Consider the following 24,032-nt stretch of genomic DNA (forward strand, 5'->3'; position numbering starts at 1 on the left):
GAGAATATGGGTTGTAAACTGACAAGGTGCAATGTATCTCGATGGGATACCCAAGGAACAGTGGATGCAATCGTATGATAGAGGACTATGGTACAAGCACATGATAATGAACCTAGTGGAATACATTAATTCCATACTGAAGGGGACGCATCATTTGCCAATAACCTTGGTGGTTAAGGAAACATATTTCCAATTAGCAGTCTTGTTTCCAAAGCGGGCTGAGACATACGCAGGATAGAAGGGTGGTCACGTTTGGTGCGAGTTGATGTTGAAAGATATTGGGGAAAATGTATAAAGAGCGAACTCAATATCTTCAATGTGTCATTCGTGACCAAATCTAATATTTTAGGTTACAAAGTCCCATAGACTCGACCAAGGAGTTACTGGGGGAGCATATTGCGCAGACCTAAGACAAATAACCTATGACTGGGAGATGTTAAGCAGTTCGTTATCTATGCGCACATGTAATTGCGGCATGTGCCTCGGTACGTGTAAATGGAATGACCTACATTGTCAAAGTTTACAAACTATAACGTATATATAATGTTTGGAAGTCTAAATTCCCACATGTTTTGGATGAAAGCATGTAGTCGCCTACCTCACACACTTTTTTTGAGTTGATACCAGATAAGAACTTGCATCGCAAGCCAAAAGGTCAGTCGAACTCAACCTGGATACGTGACAATATAGTTATTAAGGAATGGAGAGACACACCAAGGTTATGCAGTTACTGTAGGAACCTAAACCATATAAAGCCAACATGTCCACACCTGCCGGGGACATCAATGAAAAGTTCTAATTAAAACACTAACTCATTCATTGGTAAACACTAACTCATTCATTTATTCATTAATTTTTTCTGTAAACTGTAAGTTAATATTAATTATTAAAGTAAGATATATTACAATACAAAATTAAAAAAATAATATTTTATCGTACCTTGCCAGCAAATCTTTGGTTTTTGTAAATATTATAATTAACAAATAGATAGAGAAAAACTTAAATGAAAAAGTAACAGAAATGAAAAAATATGATTAAAACTCACCATACAATATGGTACAAAGCAAACCAATTTAGTAAATTTGTTTCGTAGATTGTAAATAAGTGTAAATTTGGGATGCAAAATATTGATCGCCATATTCATCTTTTTCCTCCACGGTTGATTACGCCTAGGTCTTATCCACCTATCATATATCCCCCCTTGTATGAGTTGACGATTGCGAGGATGACCCACCTCGATAGAACAACCATGCTAGGGGTGTTTGTGCCATTATCGATGGATAATTATTTAGTCCCGTATGGGTTGATTGCAGATAAAATATGGGAATTATCAATGGTATTAGATGTGTCAGTGTTGCTAGCAGCACCGGCATGTAATATGAACCAGACTGACTGGGAGGTTGCACAGAAATTAGGTCTTCATGTGGAGCTAGAGCAGATGTTGATCCTCCCACGACATGTTCTCAACCTAAGATTGATGGGTCTTCATCTTGGCTTCCTACGGTGACGTTGTCTACTCCTTTTTGTAGTTGGTAGTAGATACGGCTTACTGTTATGCCTCAACCAATCTATGTAATCAGGAGATGTTGCCAACTCCGATGTGAGAAATGGTTCACTTATTGGCAATTAGTCGTACCTATGCTGCCAAATATCAATATACTTCTTGTCGAATGTTGGCCAATCTTCCTCGAGTCTCCCTCGCAAGTCAATATTGTGCAGGTCATCGAGCTTCTAGGGTGGCAGCGGAATATGTTATGTACACTCAAATTGTCACATCACTTGGTTAGGTTTGTGCATCTTGACTATTGCAAAAATAATCAATGGCACTTTGACGTGCCAAATGTGGCGATTGACAAAATTTTAGCCAAAACACATTCTTGAATCCTTGGGTCCACATATGGCATCCATACAAACTGTAGTACAAATTTATAAATTTTAGCACATGCCTAATATTTGATTTAAAATGTTGGAATAAAAAATTGATAACTTTGAAATTCATAAACTAAACTCCTCTTTGGTTTGTTGATATAAAGCTAGCCAAATATCCTCGAGCTCAGCTGGCATACTGTTGTGTCTCGTGAGGTTATTCCACCTATTCAAATAATATGTTATTTCAAAATTATAATAATAAAAATTTAAAACGATAATGATATTATCAAATGAATTTTACCATATTACAAGTGAGAATTCATAAAGGGGTCCACTCGAGGGCATAAAAATAGTAGTCAATACAATGCCCACAATTAAAGAAGGAGCATGCAACCGTCGATTTTAACTTTTTTTGGTTTTGTCACTTGACATATTTTTCGGTACAATGTCGCTAGCACCGTTGATCCCCAACTAAGTCGTCCCGCTTCTTTCAAGTCGGCTAATAGTAGCAGCCACCTTAAATGTACTAGATTTTGAGATTTATCTGACATGAGCAATCCTTTGATCAACCTTAAGATGAATACACGTGCAAATTGTTCTTTTTCAACGCCACTTGTGGAAGCCTCGATAGTTTTGAAGTTTTCCTCCACCATCTCATCTCGATTCGACTGCCCCTAAACTTGTTCGGCACCTTCCCTAGTATTTGCTCGCTTGTTGCACTCCAATTGGCACAAAGTGCTGGCCCCGTAACAACTTCCCTATTGATCAGTAGATTGAGATGTAAACTAACGTCCTCGAGTGTAATTATACACTCACTGCAGGAAAGATGGAATATGTGTGACTCTAGCCTCCATCTTTCAACCAAAGCACTAATAAGGGGACGATCCAATTTAGTCCCCCGAGCATGTGAGCCATGTATAAAAATTCTACATCTCGCAAGTGTCCATAAATGACATCCAATGCACCTTCACTTAAATTGTTTATGTACGTCTCCAAAATTTAATCTTTGGCCTAAGTATATAAACATAAAAAAGTAATAATGTTAACAACATTAGTTAACTATTTAAAATTAAATAATTTAAAAATATTTTCTTACCATTTGTAATTGAAAGTCGAAGGTATGCTTGACATCCAAATGAATAAGTTGATTTTCCATTTTACAAATTATAAGGAATAAAATAAATTCGAAGAGAATAAGATTCAGAGAAAGATTTAAAAAAAATTGAGAATTGGGAATTGAGGATTGAGAATTGAGGATTGAGTTAAAAAGAATGAAGTTTAGAGGGGTTTATATAGGGAAAATTATGGCTATTGGACCCCTTGTAGTCGTTAGAAAAGTTATGGTTGAAAGAAAACGCGCCCTATAGGCTTGTTTTCACTGCGTAAATCAATCAATTTAAAAAAAAAGACATAATTTCTTAAATTTTTTATTTTGAGCATATTTTTATAAATTATCCATTTAATGTTACTATTAAAATGAATATAAAGAATTAATTAATAATAATATGGTAATATTGGATCAATACTTACCTTCACCAGATATGTTTTTCAGAAGTCTGAAGTAATAGAGGAAAATGTAATATCGAGAAGAAGATTGTTAGTAAGGATTTATCAATAGATTTGGTAGATTGGGAAATATAAATGTAATATAAGATGTGTCGAACAACCAATAATACTACTTGTCAATAAGAAAAGTGATTTATAACTCAAACTTTCTATGTTCTAGCTATAGAATATATAAATAATATTATGCTAGATGTTGAATAATATTCTACCCATAATTTCCCTCGTTCATAAGTTGGAGATAATGTGCGCTCAACTATGTTCATACTCAGTACAATAACGCCAATGAACTAAAATTCAATCAATTATAAAATATAATTTGAAAAATGAAAATTTTAAAATATTTACAAAATATATTTAATTTATTTTTCGATGATTATTTGGATTTAAATAAGGTGATTCATAAATGCTATATATATTATATTATTCTTCTTTAAAGAGATAATGTTATATTTAGTATCTAAACTTTGACATATTTTTTAATGTGGTATCTTAACTTCAAGAAATTAATTTTTATTATCTAAACTTTAACGTCGTTTAGTAATGTGGTACCTTTGACACGCGATATTAATTTAGATTTATCAAGACACATGGCCCAAATATAGGATGCCACATGTCACTTTGTGTTAGAATTTTTAATTAAATAATGTACCAAGGACCTAAGATCAAATAACCAAAAAGTTTTTTTTTAATCTTTAAAACTTGTTATTTTTAACTAAAATAAATTAAAAAATAGAATTTTTTTACTTGGAGAAACCCGACCAGAGTGTGTTTTTGCTTCCAGTTAAAGCATATTAATTCTTTTTTTCTTTTAAATTTCTTCAAATTCGTCTTTCATGTTATTTTAATCTAATCTAAGCTTTAATTTTGTCAATTTTTTTTAGCATTTCTTGGTAATAAACAACCTCTTTGCAATGAATCAATTTAAATTTCATTTTTGAGTTGGGTTTGTCAAAACTATTTTTTAGTTTTGGAAAAAACGGGAATCGACTTTAAAACGAGGTGTGGAGTTGCCACTAATCCTTTTGTTTAGGTGTGACTGGATCACCTGATAAAATATTTTACTCTATTTAAATCAACTTTGGCCTACAAAATTTGAGAAAACAGGTTCGGGAGCCGATTACGTGCGAGGAAGGATTAGCACCCTCACTACGCCCAAACTTGGTACCAAATTGATTAAGTACTATCCTTATATCTAAGATTTTAAAAAAAATACTTTGAAATATGATTTCTTTTAAAACATTCGAATGGCTCAAGTTGGTCGTCAAAATTCTCTAGTTTCAAAGGAATACAACATCACATCCAGTACGATAGGACACGATCCTTTATACCTTCGAAATCACGATTAATTCTTGACTTTCGAAAGCTCATACGTTGAAAATTACAAAATGATGCCCAATTATTTAGTCCAACGAAAAGCCGAAACTCAGCACGGTAGGGCACGATTTCTCGAATTTCTAAACATTGAATATTGCATTGTTTTAGAATTTAGAAAATACGGATGAAATTTCAAAGGAACATTTGATTATTTTGGACAAGCGAAAAATCAAAACCCAGCACGGTAGGGCACGATTCCTTGAATTCCCAAACATCAATCATTACCTTTGTTTTAGTGAATTTTCAAATAAACAATTGTAAAACCAACTCAAAGCGCATTAATTTGACTTGAAATAAAATAGAATAATTAATTTTAAACAAAAAATTGCAAATTACAAAGTAACATTTGCAAACAAAAAGTGAAATAATAAACATGTGACAATATGCACAAATAACGTACTATACTTGGTGGATGAAGATAATATAAACTTAAGAAACAAATTAACAAAATAAACAATAAAATATAACTAATCAAAGAAAAATATAACCCAATTTTCAAACATGGATGAATAACAATTGATATAATAATACAAAAAAATGAATACATAATATGCGATAATAATATGTGAAATAACATAAAAACCAAAAATGACATATAATATGCAAAACAATATGAAAACTAAGAACCAATATATTACAAAACAATTTAAAAACCATATAAAAAATATACAAAGGAAAAACACATGCTAGAATTCGAAATAACTTATATGTATATAAAAACTAATAAAATATAAATGATTATTAAAATATATATTATGTAAAAAGAAATTCAAAATAATAATATATAACATAATTTCAAATAAAACAGATTGATTTTAATTAGTGATATATACAAATAATATATATATATATATATAAAGATACTAATATATGAAAGTATTTAAAATAAATAAAACATACAATTTTAAATAAATTAAAGGAAACAAATTATATATAAATAAATTTAAAAGAAAAAAAAAATATTATATATATAATAGATTTAAAAAGAAAATATTTACATAAAAAAACACGAAAATAATAATGCGTACTTAGAGTAAAAATAATTTAATATATGTATAATAACATTAAATTAAATATCATGTAAATCTTTATAAAGAAAATATAAAAGAGGAATTTTAAAATAGACAAATTATAAGGTAAACAATTTTTAAAAAATACACCTGAAAATTTGCAAGTAATAAACTAATCTAATGCAAAAATCAATGAAATAGCATATTAATATAAAAAAATGAGTGATAAACGAATTAAAAAATAAAAGAATCACATAAACTAAAAAAACTCAATTGAAACAAAAATAAAATTCAGATGTTAATTTATAAATGAATCCAATTATTAAAACAAAATTAAAGACCATAATTAAGTGCGCACAAACGAATAGGGACTAAAAATGCAAATGTCCCGAGTCTCAAAACGCGGCACTTAGGCGTGGACTAAATTGAAGCAGTGTGCTAATTCTCGAGAAAAAGTAAAAAAAACCAAAGAAATCAAAACAGGATTCAATTGAACGGTTCAACAAAGAAGGGGACTACGCGCGCAAATAGACCAATTAAGGTGAAAAGGCGCGGATCCGGGCCATGAAACGGGTCAACACGCGGATCCACTCTTTCCCCAAACGGCACCGTTTTGTTTTATTATCAAAACTAAAAAAAAAACTGAATGCCAATATGCCACTCCCTTCAGCAGCTGAAACAAATCCCTAATGTTAGGGCCTCAACTTTGGGACACCGTCGAACCATCATCACCATGCACAGAAGAGACGCGATGAGAGGCCGAAGGTAGGTATTATTTTTCCTTTATTCACTTCATGCAAAACGTAAGAGAAAAGAAAAGAAAACAAACTAAAAAATATTCAAAAAAAAAAACGAGATCTGAAAACTAAAGGGAAAAAAAACTGAAAACTCGAATCACCTTCTGATTTTTTTGTTGCTCTTTTTCTTTTGTATTCAATATTTTGTAATCCTTTTTATAGTACAATCTTAGCCTTTTATAGCCAATTTACAGAATAAATAAAAAATATTAGAAAAAACTCTAATTTTTGCTGTCATTTACTGGCTTATTTCTGTCAATTGCTGCACTGTTGTGGTTGTTAATCAGTTATTTTCTTCTCGCAGGTTCACTTATATGGAGGAGAACGCTCGTGGGGATGACGTGGAGGAGGCTCGGGGCTCTGTGGTGTTGGAGACCCTCACCGAGGAGGCTGCAATGTTGGTCCTAGGGTTTCAGTCCCTGAAATCGAAAATTGGACCACCTGGGTCGGGTTTCAATTAGGTTAAATGTTTGGGCTAGGATTTGGCCTTGGTTTTATTTGGGCTTCAATTAATGCTTTGGGTTTTTGTATTTATGGATTGTGGACTAATTTTTATTTCGTTTATTTATTTGTTTGTAAATAAATTTAAAGGCTCGGGCAAAATAGGCATTCTACAGGGTTCATTCAACATTTTTGGATTGTTTTGAAAAGAAATTCAAGAATATTTTCACCCTCTAAGAACATTGCCCAGTGTTATTAGCTCTAAAGTCTCAAAAACCAATTTGTTTAGCCACTGGCAACCTTCAATTCTAACATAAATAAACTTATGAAATGAAAGCAAGAAAAATCACAAAAGCTAATCAATCCATTAGAATACAAAACCCAAAAAAATAATATCACAAACAAAAAGGCTAAATTGTGAGTATATGTTGATTTATTTTAATTGGCCTTTTAGGCTTTTTTTTTCAAAATTTAAGGAAATAAGCTATTTTTTATTGGGCATGCTTTCACACACTCTCTCCTGAATTTTTATTTAGGTTTTTTTAGGAATTAGGGTTTTTATTGTTTATGATTTTAGAGGTGAAACCGTGAAAATTTATAGGTAGATTTAAGGAGTCGGGGATGCAATAAGATATCTCAGAACACATATATTTCATATGTCATGGCAGGATAGGAACATAACCTCATAAACCCATCTCATGGAAGTCGGGTTTTGGGGTGACAGTGTCTGTTACGGTCATGGGCCAAAGTCTAAGTTGAGGTCTTAGTTGACGGCTGTTATGCGGTCACGGGTTCGAGCATAACTGGGGGTCAGTCGACGGTCGTTATGCTGCCACGAGTTCAAGCTTTTTGGATACCCGCAAATGATGCCTTATTTATACCATACATAAGATTGATGTCATAATAATAGGGAAAAATGAAGGGCTTTCTGATGTAATCAATGTATTTGTTTTATCTATTCTCAAGTAATCAATATCTTTAACCTTTCATTCTTATCTAAATGTTGACATCAAGGTGGACACAAGAGGGTTCTCAAGAGGAGAGTGGATGTTTTGGAGGAAGTAGAGGTCAAACTTAGGTTGGCTCGGTAGTGGTCACGCAGAAAGGAGCGTCACTTTTAATCCACCGAAACAACCGCTCCTCGCCTAAGAGTCCTCTTGTGTCCACGGTGGTGCTGACCTTTGAATAATAAGGAATGTTAAAGATATCAACTGAATATAAATGGAGAAAAAATTATGCTGATTATAACGGGAATCCCTACAGTTTTTCCCTATGATTATGCCTTCAAAATTTTTTATGGTATTTATAAGACAGCACCTCCAGGTATCCAAAAAGTTTGAGCTTGTTCTCGCATGACGACTATGGACTAACTCCTCAGCTATACTCCAATCCATGACCTCATAATAGTCATTGATGGAACCTCCACGTAGACTTCACTCGTAATCGTATAAAGCAACGTCACCCCGAAACCCAAATTCCATAGGATAGGTTTCTGAGGTAGTGGTCCCATCTCGACATGATATATGAAACGTGTGTGTCTTGAAGCGTTATCGCATCACCGATGACTGAAGAATACCTCAAACAAGAATAAATATTATCGATGAAAATTTTGAACACTGAAGCGGGGAAGAAAATCAAAAGAGATAAATATTGTAGAGTGAAGGGATGATGTTAAGGAGAGAAATGTGTTTAGGGATGATTGAAAATGGAGGGAGATTGTCTCCTTTTTATCAGCATAGGGGAGGGTGAGACTGAAAATAACACGATCCCTACTTGAAAACAAGTCGCGTTTTCATGAAATCTCTAAAATGGGTGAAAGAAGTGCCATTGAGATTCTTGAAATCAGGGCACTTACTGCAGGGTTTGAATGGTAAAGGTCAGAAAGCGCAGCCAGCTGGGGTGAGCTTTCCTGTTGACATGTCAAGGATATTTGGGAGAGGGACAATCAATAGAAGTTATGCAGGTACCGTAGAAAACCAAGGCATACAAAGGCAACATGTTTTGTATTGAGGGATACATTGAGATATCAATATCACTAGAATTCAATTTTTTTTGGACCTATAAAATTGATTAAAATGTTTTTTTTGTATAAAATACATCATCAGTTCTTTCTCTCTCTTTTTTTTTGCATTTCAATTGTATTTTCCACCTTCTACTAACATTTATATAGTGGAAAATTTGCTATTTTAAGCAATTTATAAATAAGAGCAATAGTTTCGGTTGATTTTGCTCAATTTCTTCTTAAATAAGGTTCAACATTTTGGGAGCATGATGAGTCTGTTGGTTCAATCAATCAAGGTAACTTTCTTGAACTTCTTAAGTTAATTGGAGATATAATGATGTGGTGAAAAAATTTATTATGGGAAATGCTCCAGAATAATCATTTAACTTCTCATGATGTTTAAAAAGACATTGCATAAGCTGCTACAATAGAGACCACAAATACCATAATTGAAGATCTTTAAAATGAGTTGTTTGCTTTATTGGTAGATGAGTCTCGTGATGTATCAAATAAAAAACAAATGGGAATTATGCTATGATACGTCAATACAAAGGAACATGTTTTGAAAAGATTTTTAAAAATTGTCCATGTTAAGGATACTACTCCATTATCACTTAAAGCAACAATTGATGCTTTCTTCGCTAAATTTGGATTAAGCATGTCAAGAATTAGGGGACAAGGTTATGATGGTGCTAGTAACATGCAATGGGAGTTTAATGGTTCGGCAAGATTGATTTTAAGATAAAATTCGTCATTTCTTTACATTCATTGTTTCATGCACCAACTCAAATTAGCATTAGTTTTAGTAACAAAAAATCATATTCAGATTGCATCTCTTTTTAGTTTGATTGTTTCCTTAATAAATGTTGTAGTAGGTTCTTGCAAACACCATGAAATGCTTTGCGGATTGCATTTTTCTGAAGTTCATAAGTCTTTGTCCAATTTTGAAATTTATTCTGTATGAGGATTAAATCAAGAGAAAACCCTTATTCAACCAAGTGATACTCATTGGGGCTCACACTATGGTATGCTTTTAAGAATAATCATCATGTTCAGTTCGATAGTTGATCTGCTTAAAATTATAATAGTTGATGGATTAACATTTGATAAAAAGGCAGAAGCTAATACATTGTTAGGTTTGATGAAATCATTTGAAATTTTTTTATTCCTTTAAATCAATGATGTTGGATCTGGTGCCCTAGGTGTAGTATATTTGTTTTGTTTACTTTTATTTTTAGAATAAATTGGTTTAATAATATCCATAAATTACATTAACACCATTTGTATATTGTCTTCAATATTTTTGCACTCAAATCAAAATGGAAGTAAATATTGACTCACTGGTTATCTAATGTTTAACTAATACTAAGCGATATTACGTGGTTGAATCATAATACAAAAATCAAATTTGTATTAGTAGATAAAACTTAACGTGTCCTTAGTCTAATAGGAAATGAACAAACCTATTGAGAGACTAATATGTTGTCTATCAAGTCCAATTAGACAGATGTTTTGTCTTGAGCATCGGAGCAGATGACTCCTAGAAGATAGATACATAGATATGATTTATTGGACTGGCAGTAACCAAGTAGAATAAATCTTAGATTTGTTGTTGGATTTATTCACTTATGATGTTCATAGTGTGACATACATTAATCCTGAGTAGATGATGGGCTATGTATGCGCGACTCGTATACTTTGAAGTAAGTAAAAGCTTGAGTTCAAATAGATAAGGAACTGAAAGCCGGTGCGTTGGGTATAGACTTCTACAATATTTAGCATCATTAAAAATAATGAATTCATAGCCTAATTAATAGGTAAATGATATCATTTCCTCGACATTACATGATAGATGAAAAGTAAACGTGGCCACTGGTCATTTGTCTTTGTGATAAATGACCTAATTACTATTTGATAGTAATTGACTTTTTATGAAGAAAGATGTAATGGTTACCATGAGATAAAATCGGATCATATTGGGATAATAGATTTATCCTAAAGAGATTAAGGATATCCTATGCGGGTAACACATTAATGACAAGGTCATTGGACAAGCACTGATTGAGTAGCTTTCCTAATGGTAAGTAAATAGGGAGAGCTGAGTCATGATACTATAGTGGAATGAATTTGTGACTAAATAAGTTTATAATTAATAGGTAAAAAGTTGAAATTTAATTATAAATATTTGATCCCTAACTTCATATGTCCAATCGATCATTACGCTAACTTGTTGAAACTAAATGAACAGAAATGAATGGACAAGATGAAAATAGAGCAATGAATCACATTCACAAATGAATGTGTTTTCTCACAGAGTATAAAAATGAATTGAGAATTAATTTAAATTTTTTGAATTATTATTTAATTAATTAAATAATTGAAGTTCTAAAATGGAATTAAATTAATTAGTTATAGTGAATCCATTGAATATGAAAATTAAATATATTTCCTTATAGATTTTTTTGCGATAAAGTTGCCATGACTTTAACAGAATTAGAATTGGATTGAAAAAGTTATTTAGTTAGAAAATTAGTTTATGCAATTAAATTAATTAATTAATTAATATTTATTTTAGGAAATAGAAAACATGTATTGGGTTGGGTTAAATTATAAAGTATTGGGTTAAAAATTCAGAAAACATATATAATTGAACCCAATGCAAGAGAGAGTCAAATCCTCTCATCGTAAGAGAGAGGGGAAACATCCCTAATATTTTTTAGTAGGGTGTGCCGCTCACCCCATTCTACTTAGAGTAGAATATTGTTTTCTATTAAATAAATATTATTTGTGTTTTACTAATTCAACCATGATTCTTCCCATTTCTCCCTATAAATAGATGAAACTGGTAGAACTATTTACATAACTTTTCACACATAAGTTTCAAATATTGTTATTTTGCCAGAAAGTAGTGAGAACTTATTTTCTTAGAATAAATTCTATTTTCTGGAAAAATTACAATTCTATCAGTTTCTATTGAGAGAGAATTACTTTTCTACTGAAAGTAATAAATCGTTTCTAGTTTTGTGTTTGGTTCATGATTGTCCGATCGAGCCCACACTCGAAGCAATTTGTAATACGAGAATAATGAAGAAGTTCGTTTGGTTGATAGCTAAGAATGTCTAGGATTCGTCTCACACAAAACACTGGTATTTTTCGAGAAAAAAATTATTAGTATAAATATCACAAACCAGCTTGATTTTCAAAATTTTAATTTTTCATTATGACAGAAAATCGTTTTCAAACCTGATTTTTCTAAAAAATGAGACATGTGTTGGGATCACAAAAGAAAAAAAATTAAGAAATTGATAATGTCATCTTATTGGTAATGATTTCAAAAGAACGATTACAAAAGCTCCAAGAAGATGGATGAACTTCTCTACTTTCGGAAGTTTTTAAAAGTATCATCTTTTTGTCAAAAGTATGATATTGATATTCCTAATATGGATGATGACTTTGTTGCCAAAGGAAGGTCACATAGGAAAGCTCTTAAGATAACTAATATAGATAATTATATTGTGGAGTTATTTTATATTGTAATAGATACACAACTCCAAGAACTTAACATTCGTTTCAATGAAGTAAATACAAAGCTACTATTATGTGTTTCTTTCTTATGTCTTAATGAGGATTTTGCAACTTTTGGCAAATATAAGTTGATTTGTCTTAGTTAAATTTATCATTTTTTTTCTCCAGTTGAAACCAACTGGAGACATAAAATTATTGACATGTGATCAAATTGGGAGCTCTCAAAATTGAAAGGAACTCAAGATCTTTCAAAGAAGATGGCTGATACAAAAAAGAACATTGTTTATCCATTAGTATATTGCCTGGTTAAGTTAGCATTGATTTAGCTAATTGCTACAGTAAGTGTGGAAAGAGTTTTTTTTTTTTTTTTGTAATGAAAATTGTGAAAATCATTTAAGGAATCGAATTGGAGATCAATGGATGAATGATTGTTTGATTCCATATGTCGAGAAAGATATTTTTAACAACATTGAGAAAGAGAAGATAATTCGATGGTTTTAACACATGAGAAAGCTTGGTGGGCAATTGCAAAAAAACTACGTGTTATTTAAATTTATTTGATGTACCTTTTCTTTTAGTTATTACGTTAATAATTTTATAATAGTTTTACATTTAACTATATACATGATTGACAACGAGTTAATATTATGCATTAGTTTATATAATTTTTATAAATACTTTAAATTTTAAAATTAAGTTGATGGGCATTATTTTTAGTAAATGTTTTAGCATATATTTTATAGATTTCATTGCGTTTAGTTTGGAAATCTATATTATGTTGGGCATGATGCGTTATGAGTGGTGATAACGAATATATTATTTATTTCTAAATATTCATAATAAAATGGAATTTTTAAGTACTTTGATTTTGGTAAAACTTTACTTTCACTTATTCATATGTTGGAATAGAGAGAGATTTTCATTTTAGAATTTTTATACCTTAGAGATTTGAATCCGATACTCTAAATAACCAACAATTCATACTACGTTTTACATGATTAAAGTATTAAGGGAACTCTTGATTTATATTATTATTTTAAACTGACTTCTTATTTATTATTTTGGGACAACCACATCTTATTCTTTGATTTCAAATTAAACACTAATTTATGTTAACATAAAACCGAAAGATTTATTTACTCATATTAAATGCTTTAAAAAATTATTTAAATATGTTAAAATGCAGGAGTAAGATTTATATGGGTACGTAAAATAAATAAAATTATTAAGGTTAAATTCTACTATCAGTCCTTATACTTTGTAAAAGTTATGGATTCAATCACTATATTTTAATTTAGTCATTTATACTTTTTTAAATTTTAAATTCTAGTAATCACCAAACGATAATTGTTAAATTCATTAAGTCAAGTTCTGTTATTTTTAAAGTTTAATGCGACAAAAATATTATCATCTTTGTAATGCTATGTCAACTTGTTATTCCACATGTTGCTCATTAAAGACCCAATTAATGGATTAACAACTCTCATTTCAAATTCAATAAGTATAGTGACTTTTGAATGACCCACTTGTAGAGTATAGATTAAATCTACAATTGTATGTTTAGTACATAATTGGTAATTACATTTAACCAGATAATAGGGACTAGAATTGACTAATTCGAAAAGTACATAAATTAAAATTGATCAAATTAAAGTATAGAAACTAAATTCATAAATTTTTAAAAGTATAGGGACTAATAGCAAATTTAACCTAATAATAGGTTTGCTATTTTAGCCATTAAAAAAAAAAAAGAGGGAGATGGGCGAAGCAGAATTTGAGACTTGTAATGTAACTCAAAAGAAAATGTACGTCCCTGTTTCTCTCTCTATCTCACATATTAAAAGCAAAAAGAACGAACAATAACTTCAATTTTACACACACCCGACGACACCATAACATCCATATCCTCCTCTCTCATGACATCTCTTTCTCTTACAACGCTTCCTCTATTTAATAACAAATAAAAGACAAGAGCAACTCTCAATCCACCACCACCCACGACGGCGCTGCCTCTTCCTCCTCTGCAATGAAGAAGAACGTGGTGGAGAAACAACAACACCGTTCACAAATATCCACCACCACCACTACCACCACCACCAAGCTTCCCAATTCCCTCATTCAATTCAATGATATTGTTTTCTATTTCATTCTCTTTGGTTTAGGGTTGGGGTTAGGGATCACTCTCAGTTTCTTCTATCTCAAAGATGGTTCCATGGATTTCCAACTCTACCAACTATCCGTTTTCCGTGCATCCAACATTCCTCCGCCGCCACCACCGCCACCCCCACCCCCGTCCCCACCGCCACCAACAACTCTTCCATCGGGTGGTGTTATTGAACTGCCTTCCCTGGTTCCTGCATCATCACCACCCATCAAAGAAACTCGAAAAGAGAAGAGGGATTATATAAAAGAATTTTTTGAACCGCCGGCGACTAGGCATAATATGACGGATGAGGAGTTGTTTTGGAGGGCATCATTGGTTCCTAAAATCCCAAAATACCCAATCCAACGAACACCCAAAATTGCATTCATGTTCTTGACGAGAGGAAAAGTGTTATTAGCCCCACTTTGGGAGAAATTCTTTCGTGGCCATGAAGGTTTTTACTCCATTTACGTTCATTCTGATCCTTCTTTCGTTCAAACTATGCCCAAGTCTTCGGTTTTTTACGATCGCTGGATTCCTAGTAAGGTCTGTTCATCCCACTTTTCCCTCTTATTTTGCCCTTTGTTTATTACCTTACATTTGATTTTCAATTCGGTGTTGCTTTATTTTTCTCTTAATTTCAAAATTTACCCTTAAACTATACTATATTTAGCTATTTAATTTTCTTTTTATAAAAAAATACACCTAAACTCTCATTTTATCTGAAAAGTAACAACATCTAATAAAAATTTAACAAAATAGCATTTAATAAAATTAACTGAAAAATATATATAATTTGGATCCCAATTTTGTATTTAAACAAAAAGGTGGGCTAAATTTGGTTTTCATCATGCATTAAATTATAGTCGTTACTAATATAAACAACTTGCCTCAAATATAAAACCAAAAATGTACAAAAAAAAGAAAAAAAAATTGGGCAAAACAAGAAACATACTAAATTAATATTTCAAGAGACAAAATAAAAACAGCTCAGATTATTAAGAGCATATTATTTATGCTTTATCGTCCGTTATGGTAGGTTAAGCTTGCTGGCTATTAAGTCTTTAATGCCCCCAAGTATTTTAAATACGTTAATTTGAATTATATAAAATACTTAAAATTCATCACAAGATAAAGTTAACTTTTAGAAAATTATTTTATATATTATAGATTCTATAAGTAGGTTAAAAGTTTAATAAATATATTATAAAATATAGTAAATAAATAAATATGATACTTATCATACCCTTATTTCACTTATAAAATCTAAAAATTTCTATTAATAATATATTAAATAATTACTCATTAATTTAATGCATTCGCAGAGTTACATAAATATTCATGCATTGCTCTTATTCTACAACTTTTCCAGTTAAATTAGTAACTACTTTTACCTTTTTCTTTATATATCTATATAGACGTCCATAGAATCTTTCATTCTACCTCCACTCTTATTTTTTTAATATTTTGCAGTGTATTATTAGCAACATCTATATTTATTAATTATAAACCTATTGATTGAGATAATATTAGGTATTATTTTGATTAGAAAATATAATTTATTTTTATTTTTAAAGTAAATGCGTATTTTTATATCATACGCATAATATAATTTGAATTCATACTTATTTAATTTTTCATATTTATAATTTATCATTCAATCAAATTCAGTATAAGTATCATAGAGTTCCATGCATTAAGAATCAGACTGCATTTTGTCTCATTTACTTAAAAATAGATAAATTAGTCTCTATATGTTAGATTAAAGAGCAAATTGGTCAATTCTATTAAAAATTTCATCTATTTCCACTATTAAAAACTAGCATGGTTAATGAAATAACTAAATAGTTACATATGGCATGCCATGTATACCTTATTTTGATGTACAAAGAACAATTTTTAACAATAAAAATAGATGAATTTTTTGACAAAAAGATCAATTTGCTCTTTGATCTAATGTTGGAGTAATTTGCCTTTTTTTTAGTAGAGAGAGCAAAATGTAATATGACTCCTAATAGTAATTTGCAGCATTTGTTTATTTAAACAAATTTTTTATAAATATATTTGTTACATAATTTTATAATAACATTGTTTTTATGAACATGAAATAATGTAGATAGCGAGATGGGGAGAAATGAATATGGTGGAAGCAGAACGACGTTTATTAGCAAACGCATTGATGGATATATCCAACGAACGTTTCGTTCTTCTCTCAGAATCATGCATTCCTCTCTTCAATTTCTCAATTGTTTATGACTATCTTATCAACTCCACCAAATTCTTTGTGGAGTCGTATGACTTACCAGGTCCCGTTGGCCGTGGTAGATACAGTAAAATGATGTCCCCTCTGATTACTCTCGAACAATGGCGAAAGGGCTCTCAATGGTTCGAGGTCGATCGATACCTAGCCATTGAGGTAATCACTGACCAAACATATTATCCGGTTTTTTGGCAATATTGCAAAAACGATTGCTATGGCGACGAGCATTACTTGCCGACATTTGTAGACATGAATTTCCCGACGAGGAATGCGTATAAAACATTGACATACGTGGATTGGTCGAAGGGAGGACCTCATCCCAACAGGTTCCGTAGAGAAGAGGTGACCGAAGAGTTCTTGAAGAAACTAAGAACTTCCACACAGTGTTATTATAATGAAAGAATAGTCAATGTTTGCTACTTATTTGCTAGGAAGTTTTCACCAAATTCTTTAGACAAGTTGTTGAGATTTGCTCCAATTGTCATGAACTTTTAGTTAGTTAGTTAGTTAGTTTTTTTTTTTTTGTAATTTGTATGTTTGAAGCCTTTGTTCATTCATTTGCACATTTAAATTAAAACTTTTGGATACAATATAAGAAATGTTTTATTTAAAAAAGAAACTATTTTTTAATGTTTTTGTTGTACCTTTTGCTTTATCCATTTATGCCTTGTAAAGGGTAGAAGTAAAAAAAATGTATATGTTTGAGGAATAACGATTAAATAAAAAATAAAAAATTAAGTAACATTTGATACTCTCATGTTAAGATTTCAATAGTATGTGATTCATTGAATTCTGAAATTATTTAGACAATAAAATATATTAATTTTAATATTTTTAGTGATTTTTTATTAACAAAAAATTGTTATTTGTTAATGAATAAGTAATTTAATATATTTATTTTTAAATAATATTAATTTAAAATTTTTAAATTTAAAAATAAATAATTTATTTCAAAATTAATATATTGTTATAAAATAAAGAATAAAGAGGGAGTCTAAAACAAGAGAAATAGGAGAATAAAGAGAGTACACATCTTATTGATCAATAAAGATATTTACAATACTTTTTCAAAATATGTATTTATAGACCTAAGAAGTATAAATTATATAAAATTCTACTCGTAATGAACATTAGAGTCCTTATATATATTAAATTTCTTATCTTAATGGACATCCACTTTATAATAATAAAATATTTATAACATTCCCCCTTGGATGTTCATTGATAAATAATGTGCCTCGTTAAAACCTTACTAAGATAAAAAATCTGCCTCGTTAAAACCTTACTAAGATAAAAAAATCTTAGTGAAGGAAAAAGAGTATACATATCTATAATACACACAACTCATATTCTACATATTCAATCTTGAATATTAGCTTTTTTCAAATGATCACTTGAACGAATTTTCTAAAGGTTTATATCAAAATTCTTTTAGAAGTCATAGTCTAGACTCAAATTGAATTTATAGATACCGTCTCGGGATAGTGTGTGCTCCTCCGCTGATCCGACTCGACAGTTCTACAAGGTGAAAATCTACAAGGAAGGAAAAACAACAAGAGTAAGCATTAAGAATGCTTAGTAAGTTCAAATGGATTCACTAAACTTACCTTGATAATTATAAGCATAATCAAAACTAATCAATTTGACATTCAACATAGCTATCTTTTGGCACATGATGGTATAACTAAACATATAGCAACATTACCAACTAAATGTGTTAGTCATATTCCCAAGTCATAATAATATCGATACTTTAATAAAATCATTGACCACAAGCTTACGTGTGCAGAAAACAAGTAATTTTATAAAACGATTTAAAAGTGTGGTTTTAATTGCAAGCATACAGTGTCAGTTGTAATATTTTTAGTGTCAATGGGACACTCGAGTATCCCATGGATTGAACCCAAAGGATTGTCGGTAAATGTGTTTATCAAGTTAATTACAACTTAAACAATTACTATATTAATCAATTTGAAAATTATTAGTGCAAATTCCAAAATAAATTATTTATAAACTAAATTTAAATTATCAATTAAACTAACTAATCTAAATTTCTTCCCTATTGCTTTAGACAATTGACATGCTGTCAAATGTAATAGTTATTTCGGTCTATTTTCGCACTTAAGGAATCTGTTTTCTAGCCAATTTGGTATTTTATATTACATTTTTGGTATTTAGTACTTAGTATTAAAAGTTAGTAAAAATAAGTATTCTTAACACATTTTGTGAGTGTTATGACCTATTAGGCTGACACGGGCCTCAGGTAGTGCTAATATATTAAATTGAGTGTGTAGGATGATGAATTATAGGCCCAATTAATGTGAGAGTAAATGACGAGTGATGTACAAGCTTCCCGAGCCATTAAAGCATGAAACAAAACATACAAGGCATGGAACACCTGTCATGTTGTGCCATGCAAGGCCTATGGTGTGGCATATGTCAATGTGTTGCCGAAGTCTATTGAGGCTATTTCCGTTCACACAGTTGAATTTATACAAAGACCTAGGACATACCAAAAACCTAATTCGAGTTGCCAATATTCTTATAGATAATACCTTAGGGGTTTGATGAAACTACGTCATCTTGGACGCCTTCAAAACCCTCGTAGCTTAGGAGTGGGATTAGATTAAGTTTTCTTTTGGCTTTTCATAAACTCTTTGTTCTTTCCTCTTGGAATCCATTTCAATCCAAGAGTTACTTTATATTATTGAAGTATTTCAGTTATTTTCTTTTGTAAATGATGATATTCGTTATTCCGATAAAGTAATTTACTATTCCATTCTTCAATCGACATCAATTCCAAGATTATTCTAATCTCTTTTCTTTTTCAATTCAATCGTGTTTTTTTACATGTTTTATTCAATTGAGATTAATATTATGAATAACATGAGTGACAAAATCTCTTAGGGGAGATTAAGGAGTGGATGGAGGAATGATTAACGGAGGATTTAGGGTTTTCCGAGAGGATTAGTGGGTATAGATTACGTGTTCCTAAACCCTAGGCTTGACAACCCTAGGAAGTAAGCATAGGTTAGATGAGATTGGGAGATAAGTCTAACCGAGTAAATCCTATTTCATCCTAGTTGAGAAAGTGATGTTGGGATATAAGCGAGTATCGACTAATCGATTTATCAGTTAGAGACTGAGTGGTAATAATTGGTTAATCGATAGCTAATTCGTTCTAAAACCCTAATTTGAAGTAAATTACAAACCCTGAAACAAGTTAATCTTCCTGATTGGTTTTATTAATTTAAGTCGTTTGTTTATTTTCTTGTTTATTTATTTTAGTTATTTAATTTCTTTTATTAATCTATTTTATGATCTATCGTAATATAGTATTTAATTATTACTATTTAGAATTATTATTGTAAAAAGATTTTTATTAGATTTATTTCATCCTACCTTAAGTATGATCCTCAAAATACTTCTTGTGTTCCGTTGTACACATATACAATATTACAATTTGACTCGTATACTTGTGGAGACCGCTAATTCAATTATATATATTTTGGTGTGCTATTTTTACTATAATCAATAACATGTTTATAGGAGTCAACAATGTAGATTATAAAACGATGGTCGGTTGATTCGTTAATCGCTAACTAAGCTAATAAACCGATACAAATTATATTGATTGCCACTCTTAGCTAGGAATCTCCTCTCCGTCTCATCCTCGACTAAAATATACCACCTAAGCTCTCCTCTGATCATACTTAGGCATATAGACCTCCTCTCGGTCTCACTACTTGGTACAATCATTATCGAACTATCTAAGGATAAACTCTCCTCTCAGTCTCGTTTATCTAGATTTTCTACTAGATGTATCAATTTTAGCATAGTAAGCATTTTGATATAATTAAACAGTCAATTAATCAAGCATAAACATTAACTTAAACAAACAAATAATCAATCAACCAACCATCAACAAATTTAACACATAATCAAACTTAAATTCTAAACAAGCATTTTATTAAACACATTGTAGGTATTAAATGAAAGTAAAGGGTTTAAGAAAACACTTATTCAATTGATGAAAATCCATTGAAACGCAAGAGTTTTAGCATCTTCATTTACAAAATCTTTAACAAGAAGGAAGAAAGAAAACAACAAAACTAAAATCTAACCTAAAAAGAAAAGAGAAAACCTAAACTAGAAATGAAAAGAACAAAAAAGGAAAAGGAAAAGAAAAACCTTAACCCTAACCTAAAATTGAGAAAAGATGATAGAAATAAGAGTGAAAATTTCTCTCTCCCCTTTTCATTAAGCCAAGAGTGGCTTTTAATAACTGATTTCAACCCAAAGTTTTGGACCAAAATGCCCCTAAGTGCTTAATTTTGATTGGTGTGGGTGTTGGACAAAAATTACCACTGCAGTGATTTTTCTCCTTGTCAGGCGTTGGTATCATGATACCGAAACTTGACATCGCCATACCTAATAACTCTAAATTATAAAGACATTTAAAACACCTTCTGACTAATGATTCATGCAAATTCTAAGTGTTTGATAGCAAATTCTATAGTTTTTATTACAAATTTGTCAAGATGGATAAAGTTAAAATAAAATACTATTTTTACTTAATTACAAACTAATTTTACATATTTTTGCAATTTGAAGCAGTTTGGAGCATTAGAAGAAACGACAATTGTGAAGCTCACCTATTGATGCTCAACATTATAGCATTTCTATAGCACAAGCCATGCAGACATGGGTTGATAAATAATTAGCATGGGATGCCCAAAATGAAGTATTGGACTCTGAATTTACCTTGACCCAGCTCTCAAATGAGTCACTATAGCTGGACAAGCCTTCTGCTGAGAATGAAGCCCAAATCGTCCACTAAGGAAGGAAAGAGCCCAATTCAACCATAGGGGAGTCAAACCATCCAAGAGGGACGTGGTAAACCACCAAATCAACTTCTAAAATCAAAAAGCAAACTCCCTTCCTAGAAAATGTGCAAATCGTCCACTACTTTCAACTTTTCTCCCTTGTATTAAGCTTGAATCAAGCTAAAATTAGTAAACCATCCATCCTCATTCCTTAACTTAAGGATCCAATCACTTCTAAGAGGAATTCAAGGGATTTCAAATGCTAAAAATATGAAAGACTCAAGGGGATTCTCAAGTATAAATAGGGGAGCTACATTCACTTCTAATCATCAACTCATTCATCTCCCATTCCTCTCCAAGCATGCATTATTCTTCATTTCTTTTCTCCCATTTTTCATTCATCTATTTCCACTTGAGAGGGTATTTGCAAGGCTTTGAGAGCAACCATTTTTTTAGAAATATTGAGATATTCTAAGCTTAGTAGTCATGGAAAGAAGAGAAGAATGAAAGAGGAGAGAAGTGAATAATGCCATGGAGATCTACCAGAATCGGCTTAACAATTCTTTTTCCCTTCAATCTTTTAGTTTTGTTCAATTCAAGAAACATGTTGCAACTAAGTTTTCCGCTTTTAATATAATCATGATTGCTTAATTTTGTTGGTGTTAGAATGATTTAAATTCTATATCCTAGATTATTTAACTATGTTAAATATGTTTTGTGCATTTAATCTATTTACTAATTCAAGTAAAATTATGAACATGTTTCTCATGCATTATGAATGAAAGGAAGCAACTAAATTAATTAGTTAATTCGGTCAACATTATAATTAATTGACACAATACATGTATGGTGTATGTTTGATCATTTAGTGATTAAATTAGTAAAAACATTAAGAATGTTGTTACCTTACATAACCTTTGTATGATATTTTCTTATGAAGTTGTAAGTTTATTAACATAAAAATATTTTAGATAGACTTAGTTATTAAATAAATATAACATTATAACTTAATTAACTAAGGTTAGTAAATTATCAACTTGCCACAGAATCTCCATAACATCTTATAACATTGTTTAAACAATTCTAAGTCAGTAAGGAAAATTATTCTAACATATGCATGCTCTTTTGATTGACTCTTAGAAACTTGCATACTTATTCTTCTTTGTTTATTTTAATTCTTAGCATACTTAGGTTAGTTTCTAGTCTAATTAGAAATTGCATCATACTTTCATTTATATCGTCACCAACCAATTTACTAAGTGTTAATTTTGAATTTCTTGATTCACATAAATAGTCTCCGTGGAGACGATAACTCTTACTTACTACTTTATTACTAAAATGTGGTCAATGCATGAAATGTTTATTATGTGAGTTTGTTTCTGTCTCCGTGGAGTTATTTAAAGGGGTCCGTCGAGACTTTAAAAATGATTCTCTAAAAAGAAAAGTCCATGGCACTATATCGTTTAAGATCATAGCTGTGCTATAGCATCATATAGAAAGAACTAAAAGAAGGTTATTACCTAGTGGGGCTTTTTGCGTGAACCAAACAATAAGGGGCAAACCTCACGTAATGTGAGTCTAGGAAAATCCTTATCATGAACATGCAAGAGAAATGACACCTTTGTGGAAATTTATGGAGGAGGAAGCCTTTGTTGTGATCTTTGATGAAGGGAAGCCTTTGTGGCAATCGATAGAAAGGAACGCCTTTATGGCACATACTAAAGGAAGGCCCTTCTGGCTATCACCTGAAAGGAATGCCCTTGTGGAAAACCCTAAAAGAAAAAAATGTTAAATACGACAAACACAGAAGAATGGTAAGTATGACAAATTCTAAAAGAATGAAATGTATGGCTAACTTTGAGGAACATTGAGTATGGAAAACCATGAAAGAGGGGTATATATATATGGCAAACTCTAAAGAAAATGTGTTTGGTATAGTTTGAAGGAATGGTTTCGTATGAAACATTATGACATATCCTGCATAATTTTTAAATATGAATAGAAAGATTGGAACGCGCCAGGGTATATAATATAAGTAAATGGGATTAAACTCACTAAGTTCACAAAAAATTACCTTTGTGTTTTATGTCATAGGTAAGCTGAATTGAGACTGCACTAGTAGGGATGACACCAGGGCTACGCTCAAGGATTGGGCGATGGGCTATTATGCATACAGAGTGAGTTGATTTGGCATAATCGGGTTTGTTTTAGTAAATAGA

General features: G+C 31.0%; 1 protein-coding gene and 1 long non-coding RNA gene across 2 annotated transcripts; both read left to right on the forward strand.

The window, feature by feature from the left end:
- Positions 1 to 6,171: 6,171 nt before the first annotated feature.
- LOC121206628 (uncharacterized) lies at positions 6,172 to 7,230 on the forward strand. Its single transcript, XR_005901696.1, has 2 exons — positions 6,172 to 6,584; positions 6,921 to 7,230. It is a non-coding gene; the product is annotated as an uncharacterized lncRNA (long non-coding RNA).
- A 6,978-nt stretch (positions 7,231 to 14,208) lies between these two features.
- On the forward strand, positions 14,209 to 17,611 carry LOC107889953 (glycosyltransferase BC10). Its single transcript, XM_016814486.2, has 2 exons — positions 14,209 to 15,273; positions 16,844 to 17,611. The coding sequence occupies exons 1-2, from the start codon at positions 14,611 to 14,613 to the stop codon at positions 17,480 to 17,482; spliced, it is 1,302 nt and encodes a 433-aa protein (XP_016669975.2). The 5' UTR covers positions 14,209 to 14,610; the 3' UTR covers positions 17,483 to 17,611.
- Positions 17,612 to 24,032: the final 6,421 nt, after the last annotated feature.

This window comes from Gossypium hirsutum, chromosome A09, assembly GCF_007990345.1.
Source record: "Gossypium hirsutum isolate 1008001.06 chromosome A09, Gossypium_hirsutum_v2.1, whole genome shotgun sequence".
Taxonomy (NCBI): domain Eukaryota; kingdom Viridiplantae; phylum Streptophyta; class Magnoliopsida; order Malvales; family Malvaceae; genus Gossypium; species Gossypium hirsutum.